Raw genomic sequence first — 20,610 nt, 5'->3', positions numbered from 1 at the left:
GACACTATTACCACTAGACCGAAGCCCTAGGCATACCTTTGAAAGCTTATGTAAAGAAGATTAGAGTGGCAATAATAATGGAAAGCTAGAGTACATAAAGAAATGCTAATTTCCAAAATAGAATATGCTGCCCTGAGACTTCTAGTAAATGCATTAGGTAAATTCAACCAAGTAAGTTTATAGTAATTATAAGTTTTAATAACAATGTATCAATTTCTTTGGACAATCAGAATTGCCTTCCAGGATTTATACTAGCCTTAAAATGTCCAAAGGAGTACTTCTTGATCATTTCTACGAACGTAAAGCCCCAATTCGAACATTATCTTGTGGTTATAATAGTGCGAGGCAAGGAGCTTCAAGATTCTGATCCTAAGATATAGAGGCAAGTCTTGAAAAACTGTTGTATCAATTCATCAACCAGTCGTCGCGAGTGTGAGCTCTGAGCCCTGTAACCTAAGAGATCTCCAGATTTTGGAGATGTAAGATAGTCAATTAGCCAACAAGATGCCAAGAAGAATTACATGAACTTGTTAGTATCTTGTCATATTATGTCATTCTGCATTTTCTTCTCTGTTAGCTAGCTCTGAAGTCACCGTCTATCGGAAACAGCCGCTCTAACCCATCGGGTAGAGGTAAGGTCTGCATATACACTACCCTCCCCAGACCCCACTTGTGGGACTATACTGGGTCGTTGTTGTTGTTGTTGTTGTTAGCTAGCTCTGAAGTCACCCTATTAGCTGCCTTCTTTGCCTAAAAAATACAGAATTAGAGTTGCATTATTACTATATTTCATACAACTCAACCTTTCAAAGAACAAATCAAACACCAGCTTCACTAGCGATCTGTGTTGAGACATAATATAATTAAGTAATTCAACAATCCGGCTGAGTTACCAAAGAGTTTTACCTGTTTTTCCCAATTTGTGCGCAGAGTAACTATTAAAAGAAGTAGAGCTTGCGCAAAAAGAGCAAGAGTGATTCCCAACCAAAGTCCCTGCAAACCATATTATAAGTTTTTCGACTAGTTCCAACGTCAGAAATGCAAATAAAATGAGAAGCTTGAAAGAGTACCTTTCCACCAAAATGGTAGACAAAAGCTAATACAACACCAGCAGGTATTCCGAAAAGGTAATAAGCTCCCAAGTTGACAACTGCCCCTATCTTTTGCCAGCCACATCCTCTTGCAGTACCTGAATTTTGGTAGGGGATAAGGTCATTTATCTCTATTGACGAATTCAAACCATGGGCGGACAGGTATGGCATAACTCAGTGTTTAGGGGTCGAACCTTATATATGTGTATGTGTGTGCGTGTATGTGTGCGTGCACGGAACAAGTATAGAAATAGTTAGATATACATTTCAAAACACACTTTCTTGACTCAGAACCTACAACTTCTAAATTCTGGATCGGCCATAGATTAACTCTCCTTGAACATTAAAGAAACTGGTATCATAGACAAAGAAACGTAAATCATCCTAGCAGAGCAACTGAAACAAATTGAACTGCTGCATTAGATTTCCGATTTCAATTTGATCTAATCATCTGTTATACCCTCAAGCCTTGTTTTAACAAATCAAGAAAGGGGAATCTTTATAGCTCGGTTGGTTGGCTACTTCAGCTTTCACCTAGTTGGTGAGGGTTCAATTCCCCACCTTATAAATTGTTATCTTCTCCCCCATATCCCCCTCCCTTACCCCCCGATTTTTTATAATTATAAAAAAACACATCAAGAAACATAGTTCAGATTCTTGAAAACATAATAATGGGAAACTTGTGTATTAAAAGTTTGGACAAACCTGAAAGCACAGATTGAATACCATCTAAGAAGTGGGATCCTGCTAGAAAGACTAGCATTTCTGCTACATATCCCACCACTTCTTCCTCAGTGCTATAACAATATCCCCACAGTTTACGAACCAAAATCAGAACTATTGCTGCAACGACGCCTTCTGTAGCCACCAAGAATACCGCAGTGCAAGCTGCTAAACGAGCTGCTTGAGGTCGTCCTGCACCTAGTTCATTTGAAACTCTTATGCTGAGAAGAAATTAAGGCAATTAAGTATACAAACTAGTGAAGAAGCATATAAAGGAAAATGTAACCGAAGGGATCTAAAAGTGTTAGAAAAATTCACCTCGTAGCACCACTTAGTCCTAGAGGTATCATATACACCATCGCGCATGTATTAAGGCTGAAATATTTAAGAAGTAGCAAATTTTTTATGAAACAAGATGTTCAGCTTGATATTAGCATGTCTGAGCTTAGGTAGTCCAACCTGATAGAAAGAACTGACGTCTCCAGCTTCGGATTTGGAAGAAGTCCAGCCAACAGAACCATCATTTCAAACGACCAAATCTCTAAGCTGTGACAAAGACAAGCACATGGTTTGATTCATTTGATCATTTTGAAAGGACGAATATATGATTTACATACGATTAAGAACACTACCAGAACATAGCAGCTGAAGGAATCGCAAGTCTTAGATATTTCCAAGTATCTTGAAATGCTTCTTTTGAAAATCCAGACCAAGTGCTTTTACAAGAAGGCGATATTCTGACATATAAAGCTAGCAACAAGAAATTAATCCAGTAGGATATCGCATTAGCCAGAGCAGCACCTTTGTTGCCTAGGCCAGATTTAAAGACCAGAATCCAACAACTGAATAAATGCAGTAAAGTAGTGATTCCGGCACTGAACATCATGGGTAGCACATTGTTTTGTGCTTGTAGAAATCTAATATGACACTGGAGAAGCGCATAGGCAAAGATAGATGGAATCATATAGCGTGCGTAACTTCCTGCTTCAGCTGCTATTTCTGGATCTTGTCCCAATAATACAAGAATATACCCTGCATTAGCCCAAATACAGGCAAGCGGAACACTGGCTAGTAGAAGAACAAGCATTGCCCTTTGCATATGGATACCAAGCATATGATACTGCATTGCGCCATATGATTGCCCACATAAAGTGTCCAATGCACTTCCCATTCCCATCTGCTCAAGCAAGATAAAAATTGAAATGTAGCGATGATAAAGCACCGTTTAACTTGGTATCAAATAACTAAAGAGGTAAGTCTATGCACTACAATTAAAGCCATATTAATCAAAAGCTATCCTATATGTTCCCAAAGGGATAGTTAGGTGGTTGAAGCATATGAGTCACAACTTGAGATTTCAGGTCTGAATCCTAGCTGTGACGCTCATTGTTAGTCCATCTGATCCAACCTTGGTGGGCAGGATTACCTGACACAGGTGCTTGTGGACTATAACGGGCTGCTCGGTTGATTAGTCGAGGTACGTGCAAGTTGACCCCGTCATAATCGTTATTAAAAAGGGGCATCTAGTACAAGCCTCATCCAAAAATTTAGTGTATTTTTAAGGATCTAAATGAAGTGCTTTGTGACCTTGTTTTGACATGACGCGTTAAGGTGAATGAACAATCCATATAACATTTTGTCGAAACAACCATTTAATAACAGATCATCTAGAAAAATGATCTTCAACTAATGCAAAATGCGTTTCCTCGAGCACCAGGAGCACTTTCTAACTGGCTACCATGGGAAAACAACCATTTTGATCTTTTCTTGACCTTTGTTTTTCTTTTCACTAGTTCTTTACTTGTCTTATGGGAAGGGGAGCCTTGGAGCAACCAGTGGCGGAGGTAGGATTTCCGCTAAGGGGGTTCAAAAACGAAAAAAGTTTACAAAGATTGTAGCTAGTGAGAATTGAACCAATGACCTTACAAAGGTTTTGAACCCCCTTGACCACTAAGCTATGCTTTTAGGCTGTGTCAAGGGGATTCAAAACATAATATATAGAGGTAAAAATCAGATTTTGTCTTATATACAGAGTGTAAATTTTCGGCGAAGGGGATCCGCCCCTGGGAGCAACAGTAAAGTTGTCTCCGTGTCACCTGTAGGTCACAGGTTCAAGCCGTGGAATCAGCCACTGATGCTTGCATCAGGTTAGGTTGCATACATTACACCCCTTGGGGTGCAGCCCTTCCCCCGACCCCTGCATAAATGCGGAATGCTTCACGCATCCGACTGCCCTTTTTTTTTTTAAAAAAAAAAAAATCTTATGCTAAAGAATCATTACCAAAGAATGATAGTCTAAAGGTTTTTACACTATAAGGTCACCATAAAGGAAAAAAAGTAAAGGACTAACCAACAAGCTGAGACCAGTAACAGAGGCAAAGGAAGTAGCCATAGAAGCACCAGAAAGAGCTAACTCTCCAAGATGACCAACAAACATGATAGATATAACCTGTAAACAATATAATAGAAAATTCACAGACATAAGTGGCCCTGCTAATACCAACAGCTTCTTCACTTCTACCAAAATCTCATTTCTTCTGTTCTTAGATTCTGTAATCAATGGACTCTCAAGATCTAGTTCCCTCTCTTGTATATCCATTTTCCTCTCTCAAGTCTCAACTTGTCCCAAATCGGAGGGATTTGAGGTCCTTGGTCTTGGGTAATCCTCCCCTCGTAAACTAACTTTTGGGGTTATGTTAGGCCCAAGTTCATGTATCAGCTTGCCTGTGCACTGCGCAATCGGATACAGAGTTTGGCTGCCAGGTTCATCTCAACGTGGAAAATAAATTTATACGTAAAAATTCATTAAAATTACAACAAACGGTAAATCTAAACGCATTACTTTGAAAATACAACGGGTTCAATGCTAAAACCCTTAAAAGTTGAACCTATAGAATCTAAATCCTAAATCCGCTCCAAGAAATTAAGTATATAATATCAATGTCGGAAAATGAAGTTTGCAACAACCCAAGCTGCAGCCTTAAAAAGCTTATCCAGTCTTACTTTTTAGCTTACCAGTTTCGTTAGACCTGATCTTGAAAACATGTATAGAAGTTAAACTATCTTATAAAAGAGAATTTTCACACTTTCACATCACGTATAACCCATAATTAATAAGCTAAAAATAAGACAAGTAATCTAATGTAACAGATTAAAATACAGTGACAAGTAAGATCCTGATTAATAATGTGGTAGGATTTGCTTAAAAAACGACAATAAGACAGGAGACCAAGTCCCAACAACTTGCTGATTTTACCACTTTTCAAGATTGACTTCTATTATAATTTAATTTTCTTTTCGTCTTTTTGCTCAGAAATATCAAATTAAGTCATTACACTTCTACATTTGACACCACATAGGCAGTCAGGGGCAGAGCTAGAAGTTTATATATGGATTTGGCAAAATTCAGTAGAGATATATATATATATTCACTAAATATATTTTTAAAAATTGGTAAAATACATAGTTTACCCATCAAACTTGGAGCGAAATCTCTGTTACACACCTCTCGTTCACAGGAAAGCTTTTATACACTCAATCTTTCAAAAATATATCTAAGACACACTACTTTTGACCAGGTAGTACTCATATTTTTACACGCAAAAACACGCGTGAAACCCATAAAATATCTCATATTTTGTCTCCTCTCCCCGTGGTCTTCTTCCTCAGACCACCCTTTGTTGGAGCTGAACATTGTAATGAGCCTAGTTAACATGCCCATCTTACATTTAGTCTCAAGTGTAATTTAAGATACGCAGCCCAAATTGTATATATTAGTTAGTCTATGTGTATTATTAGACAGACAGATATTTTATATGGAAACATATTCAATAAACAGATTCTTCTAGATCTTCTCTCTCTACTCTTGTTGCCAAATTAGGGTTCTTGAATCTATGGCTTCCATCCGATAAATCTGAGCATTAACATGGTATCAGAGCCACTACAAGAATTCATCGGAGCTAATCTGTTGGTTTCACGGTAGCTGTGTGAAGATTTGGTTGTTCTCCGATGGATTAACCCATCGTCAGGGGTTTCGATTTGAATCACAAGTCTTCGATCAATTTCTTCTTTGCTGCTTACAGTATTCTGATTCTTCATATTTGCTTCAAGTATTTTTGAAGAATTCATCAGTGTTGTTCCCTTATTGTCGTTTTTTAAATCAATTCAATCGAGTGTGGGTAAATTTTTTCTTTGCTGAAACCTTGTCACTACCCCAGTTCGCCCTCCGTGAACTATCGTGACGACACCTAGTCTCTACGACTAGGTAAGCCTAAATTGCGGAAAATAAATCAATTTGCGGAAGTACAACAATTTAAAACAGAATTAGAGTAATAAGACAGTGTTTAAAAGTGTTGCTCGGCATACACAATATTTAAGTCTCAGAAACCAATACATATCTCCAAGACCCGGAAACCTATGAATCACTACACAGTACCCTAACTCCAAAATATCTAACAAGGAAAAGAAATACAGAAGGGCAAATGTTTAAAAGCTAGAATAGAAAGGGACTCCTCGGTCTGCAGATGCGACAAATATACCTCGAAGTCGCTGGAGCAGCCGCCTCGCCTCAAGGGTGATAGGACTGAGTCGCAGTACCTAGATCTACACATGAAAAACATGCGCATAAGGGGCATGAGTACACCATGGCGGTACTCAGTAAGTGTCAAGCCTAACCTCGGTTGGATAGTGACGAGGAAGGTCAGGGCCCTACTGAGGTTAAATACAATACAAAATATAACAGTGTAGAACAAGACAGTATAATTAGGTGCAACAGTAAGAAATAACATAGAATAGAAAGAGCAACAACAACTAGAACAGAGGCAAAATAATCTCGGAAAGGAAATACAACTCAACACAGAGATAACAACCGGGGTACCTTCCAGGATACCATCCTGTAGTCCCAATTACATCTATTCAGTGGATCTCCTGGGATACCGTCCTTTAGTCCATCATATATATCCGAAGGATCTCCCGGGATCCCGTCCCATAGTCTAACTATCAGTGCGCGGGGATCTATCGGAATCCTGATCCGTAGTCCCAAATATAAATACTCAATACTGGGGGAATCTACTGGGTTCAATCCCGTAGTTCCATATAACTGTGCAGGGGGATATACTGGAATCCCACATCCGTAGTCCCAAATAAACAGACAAGGGGGATCTACCGGAATCCCACACTCGTAGTCCCAAATAAAAAGACAAGGAGGAGCTACCGGAATCCCACATCCGTAGTCCCAATGCAAATACGCAGCAGCAACAGGAAAATATTCAGAAATGGCTATTGTCATATTAAGGCAACAATTAATTCTAGCCTAGCATGCTGCACAAAATTCAGGTAAGGTAGTTTGAGAAAATAAAGCAATTAAATCACTTAGACATGCTTTTCTAAGCTAACAACATGCTTAATAGTGCGAGTAATAAAAACAGGAAAGGAAACATACTAGTAATTACTTAATAAAAATCGGATTTCCAATAATTAGCACAAGTACGCGCTCGTCACCTCACGTACAAGGCATTTCAATTACCAAATATACCAAATCCAAGAGGAAAGGTCCCCCCCCACAAGGTTAGGCAAGCCACTTACCTCGAACTAGCTCAATAATCAACCCGAAACCACGCTCTTGCCACGAGTACTCGACTCCAAATGACCTAGATCTATTCAATTCATTTGCATAATGTAAATAACACTTCAAGTAACTGATTCTACAAAGAACTTCTAAGCTAATACGTGAAATTAGGGAAAATAACCAAAACGCCCCTCGGGCCCACGTCTTGAAATCGGGTAAAATTTATATTTTCAAAATCCTCACGCCCTCACGAGTCCATGCATACCAAAATTATCCAAATCTAAGGTCAAATTCCCAATCAAAAGTCGAATTTTTTGTCTAAGAACTTTCTTCCAACTTTTCCCTAATTTTCATCTCCAATTCGAAATTAAATGATAAAACTAACTATATATTGATGGAATATAACTAGAAAGGGTTAAAGAATTGTTACCCAATGATCTTCTCTTCAATTTCCTCTCAAAATCTCCCTCTCCCGAGCTCCAAATCGAATTTCCATCTTTTGAAACTAAACCCTCGAAATTTCATATTTCTGCCCAGCTGTTTCCGCATCTGCGGTCTTGGGACCGCTTTTGCAGTCTTGCATTTGTGGAACAATGGTCGCATCTGCGACTTTTCACTTAGGGCCCAGTTTTCGCATATGCGACTCCCCATCCGCAGATGCGGCACCGCTCATGCGGAAATTCCACCGCTTCTGCGGTTCCTGTTGAACTCTCCAAATTCTGCTTCTGCGGCTCTGCACCCTAGGTCCCACACTCGTAGGTGCGGTTATGACAGCAGAACAGTTGAAGTTGCAACTCTAATTCCAAAAATCTTTCCGTCAACCATCCGAAATCATCCCGAGCCCCCCCAGACCTCAACCAAACCTACCAATATATTCCATAACTTCATTCAAACTTGTTCAAACCTTCGGAACGCTCAAAACAACATCAAAACACTTATTTTTCATCGGATTCAAGCCTAAGAATTCCAAAAACTCTAAAAATACGCTTTCGATCAAAAGTCTATCAAACCTCGTCCGAATGACCTGAAATTTTGCACACACGTCACATTCAACACGACGGAGCTACTCCAACTTCTGGAATTCCATTCTGACTCTCGGATCAAAATCTCACTATCGAACCAGAAACTTCAAAAATTCAACTTTCGGCATTTCAAGCCTAAATTAGCTACGGACCTCCAAAACACAATCCGAACACACCTCTAAGCCCAAAATTACCCAACGAAGCTAATGAAACCATCGGATTTCCATTCCGAGGTCGTCTTCATACTGTTCCGACTACTATCAACTTTCTAACACTTAGGCTCTCATTTAGGGACTAAGTGTCTCAAAACTCTTCGAAACTCAAAACCGAACATCCCAGCAAATCAAAATAGCAGAAATAAACTAAGGGAAAATAGTAATAGGTGATTGAGGCGTTAATTCTTGAGACGACTGATCGGGTCGTTACAAACCCTAAGTGAACTATGGGTTCAACTTCGACTCCTATTGATAGTAATGTAGGTAGTGATGAGACTATTGTACTTCCTTCTTCCCCTTTATATCTTTTGCCATCTGACTCACCTGGTACGATGTTGGTTTCTAGCACATTTTGTGGTACCAGTTATGGGAGCTGGCGAAGGGGCATGTTACTAGGTTTATCTTGTAAGAACAAATTAGGGATAATTAGAGGTACAATTCCGAAACCTAGCCCTGATTCCCCTCTATTTGAGCCTTGGACCAGATGCAACAATATGGTAGTCGCTTGGATACTTAATAATTTGGATCGAGAGATTAGGGAAACTGTTATGTACACAGAATCTGCTGAAAGGTTGTGGAATGAAATTGAAAAGAGGTTTGGGCAGGCCAGTAGTATCAAAATATATCATATTAGAAAGGAAATTTCATCTGTTTCTCAAGGAACATTCAGTATTTCCTCCTATTTCAATAGAATCAAAAAGCTATGGGATGAACTCTCATTTTCTATCTCCTATCCTGATTGTGTTTGTGGCTGCAAAGAGAAGTTTCAGAAACTGGATGAAGATCAAAAGATTCATCAGTTTCTGATGGGTCTCAATGAGTCCTACTTAGGGCTGGGCATAATTTGGTAAATACCGAATTACCGTACCAAATATTTTGGTATTTGGTATACGGTATTTTGGTATTTGGTATGGTATTTGGTTTAAGTTTTTAAAAAAATTAGTATTAGGTATGGTATTTGGTATTTTAAAATAAAATACCGAAATACCGATACCGTACCGAAATATATATTATATTACGCAAAACACATATTATCAATTATAATATAAATATAAAATATCTAAAATTTTACTTTCATTTATTCTCAAAGTTTATCAATTAACTCTAAACAAGTAACAAGACATATCTAATGATCAAATATTCTTTTATGTATAATTTTCTCTATTTGGGTCGATATTTGCTAGTTTTGGACAAAATTTTTGTCAACAAATATTTTTAGTTTTGTATTTTTGAGTACTTTAATTAAGAATATTAGAGTGTATGGCTCTATGCACTAGTTAGTATTCAAACACCGAAATATATATTATATTACGCAAAACACATATTATCAATTATAATATAAATATAAAATATCTAAAATTTTACTTTCATTTATTCTCAAAGTTTATCAATTAACTCTAAACAAGTAACAAGACATATCTAATGATCAAATATTCTTTTATGTATAATTTTCTCTATTTGGGTCGATATTTGCTAGTTTTGGACAAAATTTTTGTCAACAAATATTTTTAGTTTTGTATTTTTGAGTACTTTAATTAAGAATATTAGAGTGTATGGCTCTATGCACTAGTTAGTATTCAAACCGAATAAACCGAAATTACCAAACCGAATAAACCGAAACCGAAAGGAGAAAAACCGAACCATACCAAATTTAATTAGGTACGGTATTGGTGTAGGATTTTAAGAAACCGAATACCGAAAATACCGAATCGAAATGTCTAAATACCGTACCGTACCGACCGACGAACACCCCTAGTCCTACTCCACAATTAGATGCAGTATTCTCTTGATAAAGCCACTACCTGATAAGTACAGTGTCTACACCATGCTCTTGAATGATGAGAGCCAATCCACAATACAAGCTGTTATCCCTTCTTTCAATTCTGATTCTATGGCATTCTCCACTGGTACACAAAAACCTTATAATCAGAGAGCTAATTTTGACACATCTAAGAGAAATAATTTGGTGTGTAGATACTGTAAAAATCCTGGACATTCAATTGAAAAATGTTTCAAGCTCCATGACTTTCCACCTAGATTCCCAGCTAAATTCAAAAGAGCTGCAACTTTTGCTCAAGTTTCTGACACACAATCTCAAAGTCAGCCTGAGGTTGGTGGTGATATTAAGTAAGTGACTTCAGACTCTAGAGATACAAGCATCACTAAGGAGCAATTTGAGCAGCTAATGAATCTTCTGCAACAATTCAAAATACAAACTAGTCATCAGGAAATCACTATTGGTTCTGCCAATTTTGCAGGTTTGATAGGTAACCCTACTTTCAATAGTTCTAGGTTTCTTACTTGTAATTTTTCTAAGATAGAGAATAGTCCTTGGATTATAGATTCAGGTGCAACTAATCACTTGACACCACACTCTTCCTTCTTGTCTGATGTTAAACCTCTTATTTTTCCTTACTTGGTTACTTTTCCTAATGGCTATAAAGTCAAAGTGACATGCACTTGCACTTTAACCCTAACTCCTGAAATTTCCCTGACTAATGTGCTTCTAGTTCCTTTCTTTATACATAACCTGATTTCTCTTGCTCAATTAATTCTACGAATAAACTGCTTAGCCTTATTTTCTTCTGTTGCTTGTGTTTTGCATGGCCCTTCTCTGAAGAGGCCAGTGGCAATTGGTAGTCTTCAGAATGGGCTCTATGTTCTCAACCCTGCTACACTCACTTCTAGTTGCAACTCTGCTTTTAATACTTCATTTGTAAATACCATTATGTCAATTCCATCAATGATATGAATAAGAGCAGTAGCCTTTTACATTGTCCTGTTTCTTCTAATTCTGTGAATGTTGATGAGTCTCATGTTTATATTTCTTCCCATGCTTTGTCTTTTGATCATTCTTGGCACCTTAGACTTGTCCATTTACCTTTTAGTAAAATGAAAACTATTTCTTCCATATATGCTAAATTGCCTAAGAAACAGTCTTTCTTGTGTCCTATATGTTCCATGGCTAGGCAATAGAGACTACCTTTCCCTGAAAGTGAAATACACTTCACTTCCCCTTTCCAATTTATACATGTGGACCTTTGGTGCCCTTATCATACTCAAACATATAATGGTTTTAAATATTTCATGACTATTGTGGATGATTACTCTAGAGCAACTTGGATACAACTTTTGTCCTCTAAAGGAAAGGCCTTTACTATCCTGTAATCTTTCATTCTTATGGTACAAACTCAATTCCATTCTTTGGTACAAGTGGTTAGGTCTGATAATGCTTTTAAGTTAGGTTCAAGTTCCACAGCCATATCATTCTTTTCTGCCTATGGGATATTGCATCAAACATCCTACCCACACACGTCTTAACAAAATGGTGTTGTGGAAAGGAAGTATAAACATCTCCTTGAAACTGCAAGAACACTCCTATTTCAATCCAAACTACCTGTTAAATATTGGGGAGAGTGTATCCTGACTGCCACACACCTTATCAATAGATTTCCTTCTCCATTACTGAAAAACAAATCACTTTTTGAGCTTCTCCATGGAACTGAACCTAGTATATCTCACCTTAAGACTTTTGGTTGTCTCTGTTTTACTGTTGTGCCTAAGACATATATGGATAAATTTAAATCTAGAACCATTCCTTCTATCTTCATTCGTTACAGGCCAACAAGAAGGGGTATAAGTTGCTTACCCTGTCTAACTTCAGTATTTTCTTTTTCAGAGATGTCATCTTCCATGAACATATTTTTCCTTCTTCTGCTCCAAGTTCCACTCGCCTATTTCCACCTTTTGTTCACTTTGTTTCTCTTTCTGATTCTTTTCCTTATCTGTCCCCTGATCCCATTAATGCAACTCCTGACTCTTCACATCTTCATGTTCCATCTCCTAACAGTCCTCTACCTTCTTCTTCTCATCTTCAACCTTCTCCAGCTCCTCTCTCTTCTCCTCTTCCTCATGTACTCAAAAAATCAACTAGAACTTCTCATCCTCCTATATATCTTAGTGATTATATTTGCAATACTGCTTCTACTTTAGGGTACTTTCTGTATCTTCTAAAGTTTTCTTGCAAGAACCTAAGTTCTATCATCAAGCTGCCTTTCACCCTGCTTGGCAAGAGGCTATGATTAAGGAATTTCAAGCCTTGGAAGCCAACAACACTTGGGACATAGTCCCTCTTCCTGTTGGTAAAAAGGCCATACCTGGTAAATGGGTGTACAAAATTAAACAAAGGGCTGATAGGTCTATTGAAATATAAAGCAAGGCTAGTAATTATGGGGGATACTCAACAAGAGAGTGTTGACTTTAATGTGACTTTTTCTCCTGTAGTTAAGATGACTACTGTTAAATATCTTTTATCTGTAGCTGCTAAGAGGGGCTGGGTTGTTTACCAACTTGATGTAAATAATGCTTTTGTACATGGTGATTTAGATGAGGAAGTGTTCATGAAAATCCCTCAAGGTCTTTCTGTCTCCTCTTTTGATTCTGTTCCTATTTTTTCTTTAGCTTGTAAACTAAATAAGTCTCTTTATGGATTGAGACAAGACTCTAGGCAGTAATATGCTAAACTTTCCAATGTTTTGCGGTCTAAGGGTTTTCAACCTAGTTTAAATGATTATTCTCTGTTTAAGAAGTTATTAGGGGATCATCTCACTATTGTAGCTGTGTATGTGGATGATATATTAGTAGCTGGGGATGTCATGTCTGGAATTACTGCTCTCAAACACTTTCTTGATGCCCAATTCAAAATTAAGGATCTTGGAGAAATTCATTATTTTCTTGGTCTTGAAATTCTTAAGCTCCCTCATGGTTTCTTGGTTGGCCAACATAAGTTTACTACTGACATACTCCAGGAATATAACTGTTCTTCTTCCAGTCCAGTTGTGTCCCCCTTGGATCCTCATGTTAAACTATCAACTGACTCTGGTGATCTACTTCCTGACCCTTCCATCTATAGACAATTAGTTGGTAAGCTGAATTATTTGCAGCATACTCGACTTGATATTTCATTCAATGTTCAACACCTCAGTCAGTTCATGTATGCCCCTAGGGTGCCTCATTTAGAGGTTGGTTATCATGTCCTCAGATATTTGGATGGTACCTCTAATTTGGGGATCTTCTTGAACAGTGTTATTGATTTCTCTTTGAAAGGTTTCTCTGATTTCTGATTGGGCCAGTTGTTCTGATAGTAGAAGATCAGTTTCTAGGTTTCTCTTATTACTTGGTGGTTGTCCTGTCTCCTGGAAATCCAAGAAGCAACCCACCATAGCACTATCTTTTGCAGAGGCTGAGTATAGAGCCCTCAGAATGTTGGTAGCTAAAATTACTCGGTTGATTCATTTGTTGGGTGAACTTGGTGGTGATAATCTCTGTCCCGTCTAGGTTTATTGTGACAATCAGGCTGCTATTCACATTAGAAAGAATCCTATTTTTCACGAGCGTACTAAGCACATCGATGGATTGTTATTTTGTCCGCAATACACTAGTTGATGGTCTTATTTCTCTGCACTCTATTTCTACTTCTGCTCAACCTGCTGATATTTTTACTAAGTCTTTACTTGGTGTGCAACAACAGGGATTCATTGCCAAGCTTGGAATGGCCAGCCCTTCCAGCTTGGGGGGGGTGTTGAAGCTGAACATTGTAATGAGCCTAGTTAACAAGCCCATCTTATATTTAGGACCAAGTGTAATTTAAGATACCCGACCCAAATTATATATATTAGTTAGTCTATGTGTATTATTAGACAGGCGGATATTTTGTATCGAAACATATTCAACAAACAGATCCTTCTAGATCTTCTCTTTCTACTATTGTTGCCAAATTAGGGTTCTTCAATCTATGTCTTACATCCGATAAATCTGAGCATTAACACCCTTCCCCCTCATCTTCTTCCCCACATAAAATATTTGAAAGAACCTAAAATTTCAGATCTAAAAATTGAGCTGTTTTTGTTAGTTTATTATTCAAATATTGTAAAAACTATTTATTTATGATAGATTTAAAAGCTTTAATGGTAGTATTGAAGGTTTGGTGAAAAAAATTTAGAATCCACCATTATTTGGGTATTGAAAAAGCTTGAAAATTTAATTGGGTCTTGTTGATTATTGGGTTGTTGAACTCAATTTATTGCTCACTTTTTTGGCTAGTTGTTTAGATTGTGTGATTGAATTTTGGTGTTGTTGGACTTTCTCACAAACAACTATGGTGGCAGCAACAATGGTACGAAAGATAGAAAATTGGAGGATGAAGAATATGGGGTTTAATAAATATTTCTAATATTTTTTTTCCTTTTTAAAGTCAATGATACGTGTCACGACCCTATTAGGGCGTGACTTTCACGTTATTTAAAAAATTGGTCAAGCACAAAAGTGGTTTGTCTTACGCACACTTTTGAAAGGTTGAGCGTAAAAGGTTTTTCGTGAATGAGAGGTGTGTAATAGAAATTCCACTGCAAGATCGATGGGAAAACTATGTATTTCCTAAAAAGTTAAATTCAGAACTCAGTTACTAATACATGATGTTTCCATAATAGAAAATATGAGTAAAAAGTAAACCAATGAAGAATTTGTTTTACTTTTGAGACATATTCTTATTTTAACTTAAACATTTGTGAATATTAATCAATAAAAACATAGGGATAAGGCACTATTACCCCTGAACTATACCCTAAGTTGCTATGACATACCTTACTTTTGCAGGGTTCCTATCACCCGAAGTTGGTCGGATTGAGTCCGAAAGGAGTTTGGTGAAGTTTGAGACATTTAGTCTCTTTTAAGAAAGTTTAAGTTGGAAAAGTCAACTAGATGTTGACTTATGTGTTAAAGGGCTCAGATGTGAGTTCCGATGGTTCGATTAGCTTTAGGAGGTGATTTATGACTTAGGAGTGTGATCGGAATAGGTTTTGGAGGTCCGGAGTAGAATTAGGCTTGAATTAGCGAAGTTGACATTTTGGCGATTTTCGGTTGATAGGTGAGATTTTGATATAAGGGTCGGAATAGAATTTCGAGAGTTGAAGTAGCTTCGTTGTGTCATTTGGGATGTGTGTGCAAAATTTCAGATCATTCGGACGTGGTTTGGTTGGGTTTTTGATCAAAAGCATATTTCAGAAGATTTTAGAAACTTAGGCTTGAATCCGATGTGTTTTGAGCGATTTGATGTTGTTTGAGGTATTTTGATGATAGAGAAAGTTTGAATAAGGTTTTAGGAGGTGTTTGTACCTTTGGTTGAGGTCCCGGGGTCCTCGGGTGGGTTTCGGGTGGTCAATCGTACCATTTTGTGCCTTAAAAGATTGCAGATTTTGAGTTTCAGCTGTTGCAGAAAATTATCCCTTCGCGATCGCGTAGGGTGTATCGCGATCGCATAGAAGCAATTGAGGAAGGCATGATTTGAGCCTTCGCATTCACGTGAGAGGCTTCGCGTTCGCGGAAGGCTGGGGTTCAGTACATCGCGTTTGCGAGAGAGCACTCGCGATCACGTAGAGTAATTTGGTCTGAGGGCCCCAGGGTCTTTTGTTCATCGCGTTCGCGTAAGGGAGCTCGCGTTCACGAAGGTGTAGGAGACAGAGGCATCGCGTTCGCGTAGGCTATGTCGCGTTCGCGTAGTGTAATTTTGGGGACTTGAAGAGTTGTTATTCGCGATCGCGAGGGTAGTGTCGCGATTGCGATGAAGGAAAAACAGACCTAGGAAGAATGTTTTAAGTCATTTCATCCGCGATTTTGGGGCTCATTTCCTCCATAGTTGATCATTTTGAGAGCTTTTTGAAGGAGATTAAAGAGAGATTCAAGGGGAAACATTTGGAGGTAAGAATTTCTGACCTAAAACTTGATTCTATTGTGAAATCCACCTAGGAAATCATGAAAACTTAAGCCAAAAATGGAAGAACTAGGGCTTGAGATTTTGAACTTTTGATTGGGGATTTGGAGGATCATTTGGGGTCGGATTTAAGAACTTTTGATATGTATGAACCATGGGAGGATAAGGAACCCGTTGATGTAAAAAATTTTGAGTTTCGAGAAGTGGGCTCGGGGCTCGGGTTTTGCTAATTTCGGGATTTTTGGTATTTTTTGATTGTTTTCGCTTGGGCTTTGTTCCCTTAGCATATTATGACGTATTCGTTCTGATTTTGGATAGATTCGACGTGCGTGAAGGCCGATTTGAGGGGCAAAGGCGTCGCGAGCTAGAGATTTAGTCGGTTCGAGGTGAGTAATGATTGTAAATGATGTTCTAAGGGTTTGAAACCCCGGATTGCACATCGTAGTGCTATATTGAGGTGAGACACACGCTTGATGACAAGTGTGGGGTTGTGCACTATTAGGAATTGTGACTGGGTCTGTCCCGATTAATGATTTTACCGCGTATTTGACTTAAACTTATTTTCTATCATCATGATTTGGGTTGATTGCCATATTGAGGCTTCGTGCCAACTATTTGAATCATTCGGGGATTTTTATTACTATTTCCTCATTGTTTTAACTTATTATTTGAACTCAGTCATGCTATTTTCTACTGTTTTACTACTCAGCCATTTTTACTCAGTTTTGAAACTTAAATGATATTTTAAATGATGTTTTGGGCTGAGAAATCCTGTTTTACTAATGCCCGATGGGCTTGTGATGATTTCGGACTGAGTAAGGCTGAGGGCCTAGTTGTGAGGATACACTGATACTGATATGAGGCCGAGGGCCTGAGATACATATATACGCCACGAGGTGGCTTGATTGATATGAGGCCGAGGGCCTAGATTTGATGCCATGAGATGGCTTGTTATTATGCTTGGGCCGTAAGGGGCCCCTCCCGGAGTCTGTACACCCCCAGTGAGCGCGGATACCCATTGTGATGTGAGATTGAGCCTGAGGGGCTGGTATTGTTCTGAGATGTTGCCCGAGGGGCAGATTTGTTGATACTGTGCCCGAGGGGCGAACTTCTATTTGTTTACTTACCTGCCAATTACTTGTTTTACTTGTTGAAAAGGGATTTTACTTGACTCTTTGCTGTTTTACTGTTGTTAAGTGATTTTTACTGCTTCAGTATAGAATGCCTTGTGTTTTACGTGTTCTCTTACTTTCAGTCGTTATTTACATTTGTTACTCACTGAGTTGGATTACTCACTTTACTCTCTGCACCCTGTGTGCAGATTCAGGCGTAGCTGGTACCGCTCCTGAGTGTTGATTCCTCTAGTTCCAGGCGGTTTTTAGAAACTACGAGATAGTTGTTGACGTCTGCAGCCCCATGTCTCTACTTCTCTATCATTTCTGTTTCCTTTCAAACATTTGTAGTAGTTTATGACTTTAGTAGACTGGTATTCTGGTTTAGAAATGCTCGTGACTTGTGACACCCCGGTTAGGGCTGTGTTGGGTTGGATTCCGTTTTTGTTATCTATGTTCCGCTACTTATTATCATTAAATCATGTTTTAGAATGCTTTTATATTGTTTGATTGCTTTAACAAGTGAACTGAGTTTAATTGGCTGGCCTTGTCATCATGAGAGGCGCCATTACGACCGGGTTCAGGGTTAGGGTCGTGACATAATTGGAACGCGAGTACGTTTTCAATTCCAGCTCCCGTCGTCACAGCAACATCAACAGCCAACATCTGCATGCAAGGTGCAGAAGTGTAGTATGAGTATAACCGACCCCATATACTCAATAAGTAACAAACCTAACCATAGGTTGAAAGTAGTGACGAGCTGGAACAAAGGTCGGGTCCACCACCAATAGCCAACAACAGTTCATAACAATGTAAAGCAAGTAATAAAAGAAGTAACTCAGAGATAAAATGCTCCGCTTTTTCATAGTTTCCCGAAAAATAGTTCCGCTTTTCAAGTATATCAGTGAAAACTCAAATCCTTTACCGAAATCGTCAAAAATACGAGTAAGTTTGAAAACTATAATTTTTCTCAAAAATCCATTCAACAATAAATATGATATTTCATTTTCATTCCAAATAGCAAGTGTAAAATACCTCTCTATGCCCATATGTCAATATGTGTAAGAAGTCATGAATGACGTGATACCGTACAACATGAGAAAAATGCATCTCTATGCCTGTATGTCGTGTGTGCATATCAATGCAATGTATCTCAGAGAGGAACTCATGTACTCACACTCTCAGAGTACTCAATCTCACAGTCTCACACTTTTCACTCATCATGCTCAATCACTCAGTACTGTTTATGGCCAATCCGGCCCAGGAAAGATCCATCCCGGAGTATATATATCAATTGACCATCAGTCACTCAGTACTGAGTAAAGCTAAATCCATCCCCAGGTATATAAATGCTTCAGATAAGATCCATATCCATGGAAGATCCATCCCTCAATATAATAAACCGCACTCACTAGGGGTGTGTGCAGACTCCGGAGGGGCTCCTTCAGCCCAAGCGTTATCATAAATCAGTATAACTGCCTGCAGCATATAACTCGATCCCATAAATGTCACTCATAATCAGGCCCTCGGCCTCACTCAATCATCAATCTCTCCAGTCTCTTAGCTCACAATGCCATGAAATTAGCCCAAAATAATGATATAATGTGTCAATAAATGGTAACAGAGACTGAGATATGATATGCATATGAATACGTGTGACTGAGTATGTAAAGCAAAGAATGCAGATAATTCAACAACGGAAATGACCTCAGTGAGTCCCAACAGAATAAACATATAGCCTAGACATGGTTTCTAACATGGATCACAGCTCAATAGCTCAAGTACGTAGAAACTTCATGGTTACAGGTAAGATCAGGTAAATACACAGTACCACAGAAATAATAGAGTCACAATTCACACTGTGCACGCCCACACGCCAGTCACCTAGCATGTGCATCACCTCAACACCAATCACATAGCACGTAATTAGGGTTTCATACCCTTAGCACCAAGTTTAGAAGTGTTACTTATCTTGAACAAGCCAAATCCAATACCCAGCAAGCCAAACGATGCCCCAAAAATACCATCCTGTGCTCGAAACTAACCAAAAGCAACTTAAATACATCAAATAATGCCAAAGGAAACAAACCTAATCGATAAATGTCGAATCTTTAATAAAAATTCCAAAATCGTCCAAAAAATCAAACCCGGGCCCACGCCTCGGAACCCAACAAAACTTACAAAATCCGACAATCCATTCAATCCCGAGTCAAATCATACTAGTTTTACTCAAATCCGACTCTGAATCGATGTTAAAAACTCAAAATTTACTTTATGAAATTTTAGACAAAACCTCCCAATTTCACTTTGAAATCATCAATCAAATGGCAAAAATGAAGATGGATTCATGAAATATAACCAAAATCGAGTATAGAATACTTACCTCAATCCATATGGTGAAAATACCCTGCAAACATTGTCCAAATCCGAGCTCCCCTACTCAAATATGACCAAATGAACAAACCTTCAATATTAAGTATTTTGCCCAATTGTTCTGCCTTGTTTTGCATATTATATGATCCCGAAACTTGCTTTTGATGCCTTTAATAGATTCCTTGTGAAATTTTAGTCAAGTTAGGCTTTTGAATCACTCAATTTAACTTTATAATGAAGGAGATATGTTGGTTTCAATATTTGAAAAAGTGCAGATTTTTAAATATGAAGTTAGTGACAATTTCGTAATTAATCTGAAAAATCTGGCAACCCAAATGACCATAAAATCCTTATATGATGTCCAAATTCGATGATTCTTTTTGTTATGGATTCGTAATTACGATACGTATCTAAAGCTTTAATCAAAAAAGAAATCGGAGCTAATTTGTTTGATGTGGTACCATTTATGCTTGAAGAAACGACATCGAAACATAAGAAAAATGAATGCAATACAACCCAAATCAAACCTATCTGAAACTCACCCGAGCCCCTCGCGACCCCAAATACATACCAACAAGTACTATAACATAACACGGACTTACTCGAGGCCTAAAATCACACATAACAACAACGAAACAGCGAAATACACCTCAAATCAAACTTAATGAACTTTCGAACTTTCGACTTCCAAAAACTCGTGCCGAAACATATCAAATCAACTCGAAATGAACTCAAATTTT

General features: G+C 38.2%; 1 protein-coding gene across 3 annotated transcripts; it reads right to left on the bottom strand.

Annotated features, from left to right (window-relative positions):
* Positions 1-139: 139 nt before the first annotated feature.
* On the bottom strand, positions 140-14,190 carry LOC104245262 (protein DETOXIFICATION 16-like). Of its 3 annotated transcripts, none has more exons than XM_070162762.1 (10): positions 10,420-14,190; positions 6,353-6,416; positions 4,165-4,263; positions 2,447-2,991; positions 2,274-2,360; positions 2,133-2,189; positions 1,797-2,035; positions 1,071-1,189; positions 907-993; positions 140-750 (listed from the first exon to the last, which is right to left on the bottom strand). In XM_070162762.1, exons 1-10 carry the CDS (start codon positions 10,611-10,613, stop codon positions 679-681), a joined length of 1,563 nt encoding a protein of 520 aa, XP_070018863.1. In that variant the 5' UTR covers positions 10,614-14,190; the 3' UTR covers positions 140-678. The 3 variants fall into 3 exon arrangements, with proteins under 3 accessions (XP_070018863.1, XP_009799151.1, XP_009799150.1); XM_009800849.2 differs by lacking the exon at positions 10,420-14,190 and adding an exon at positions 7,811-9,553; XM_009800848.2 differs by lacking the exons at positions 6,353-6,416; positions 10,420-14,190 and having other exon boundaries at positions 4,165-6,345.
* Positions 14,191-20,610: the final 6,420 nt, after the last annotated feature.

The sequence above is a fragment of the Nicotiana sylvestris genome, chromosome 11 (genome assembly GCF_000393655.2).
Source record: "Nicotiana sylvestris chromosome 11, ASM39365v2, whole genome shotgun sequence".
Classification (NCBI taxonomy): domain Eukaryota; kingdom Viridiplantae; phylum Streptophyta; class Magnoliopsida; order Solanales; family Solanaceae; genus Nicotiana; species Nicotiana sylvestris.
Note: the sequence above shows the minus strand (reverse complement) of the source record. Positions and strands in the feature narration are given on the sequence as shown.

Coding starts and splice junctions, on each gene's coding strand:
- LOC104245262 (XM_070162762.1), bottom strand. CDS start 10,613: ATGTCCAGGATTTTTACAGTATCTACACACCAAATTATTTCTCTTAGA. Junction 4,264..6,352: donor GCTGCTCCAGCGACTTCGAG/GTATATTTGTCG, acceptor TATTGTTTACAG/GTTATATCTATCATGTTTGT. Junction 2,361..2,446: donor CCTTCAGCTGCTATGTTCTG/GTAGTGTTCTTA, acceptor TCTTTGTCACAG/CTTAGAGATTTGGTCGTTTG.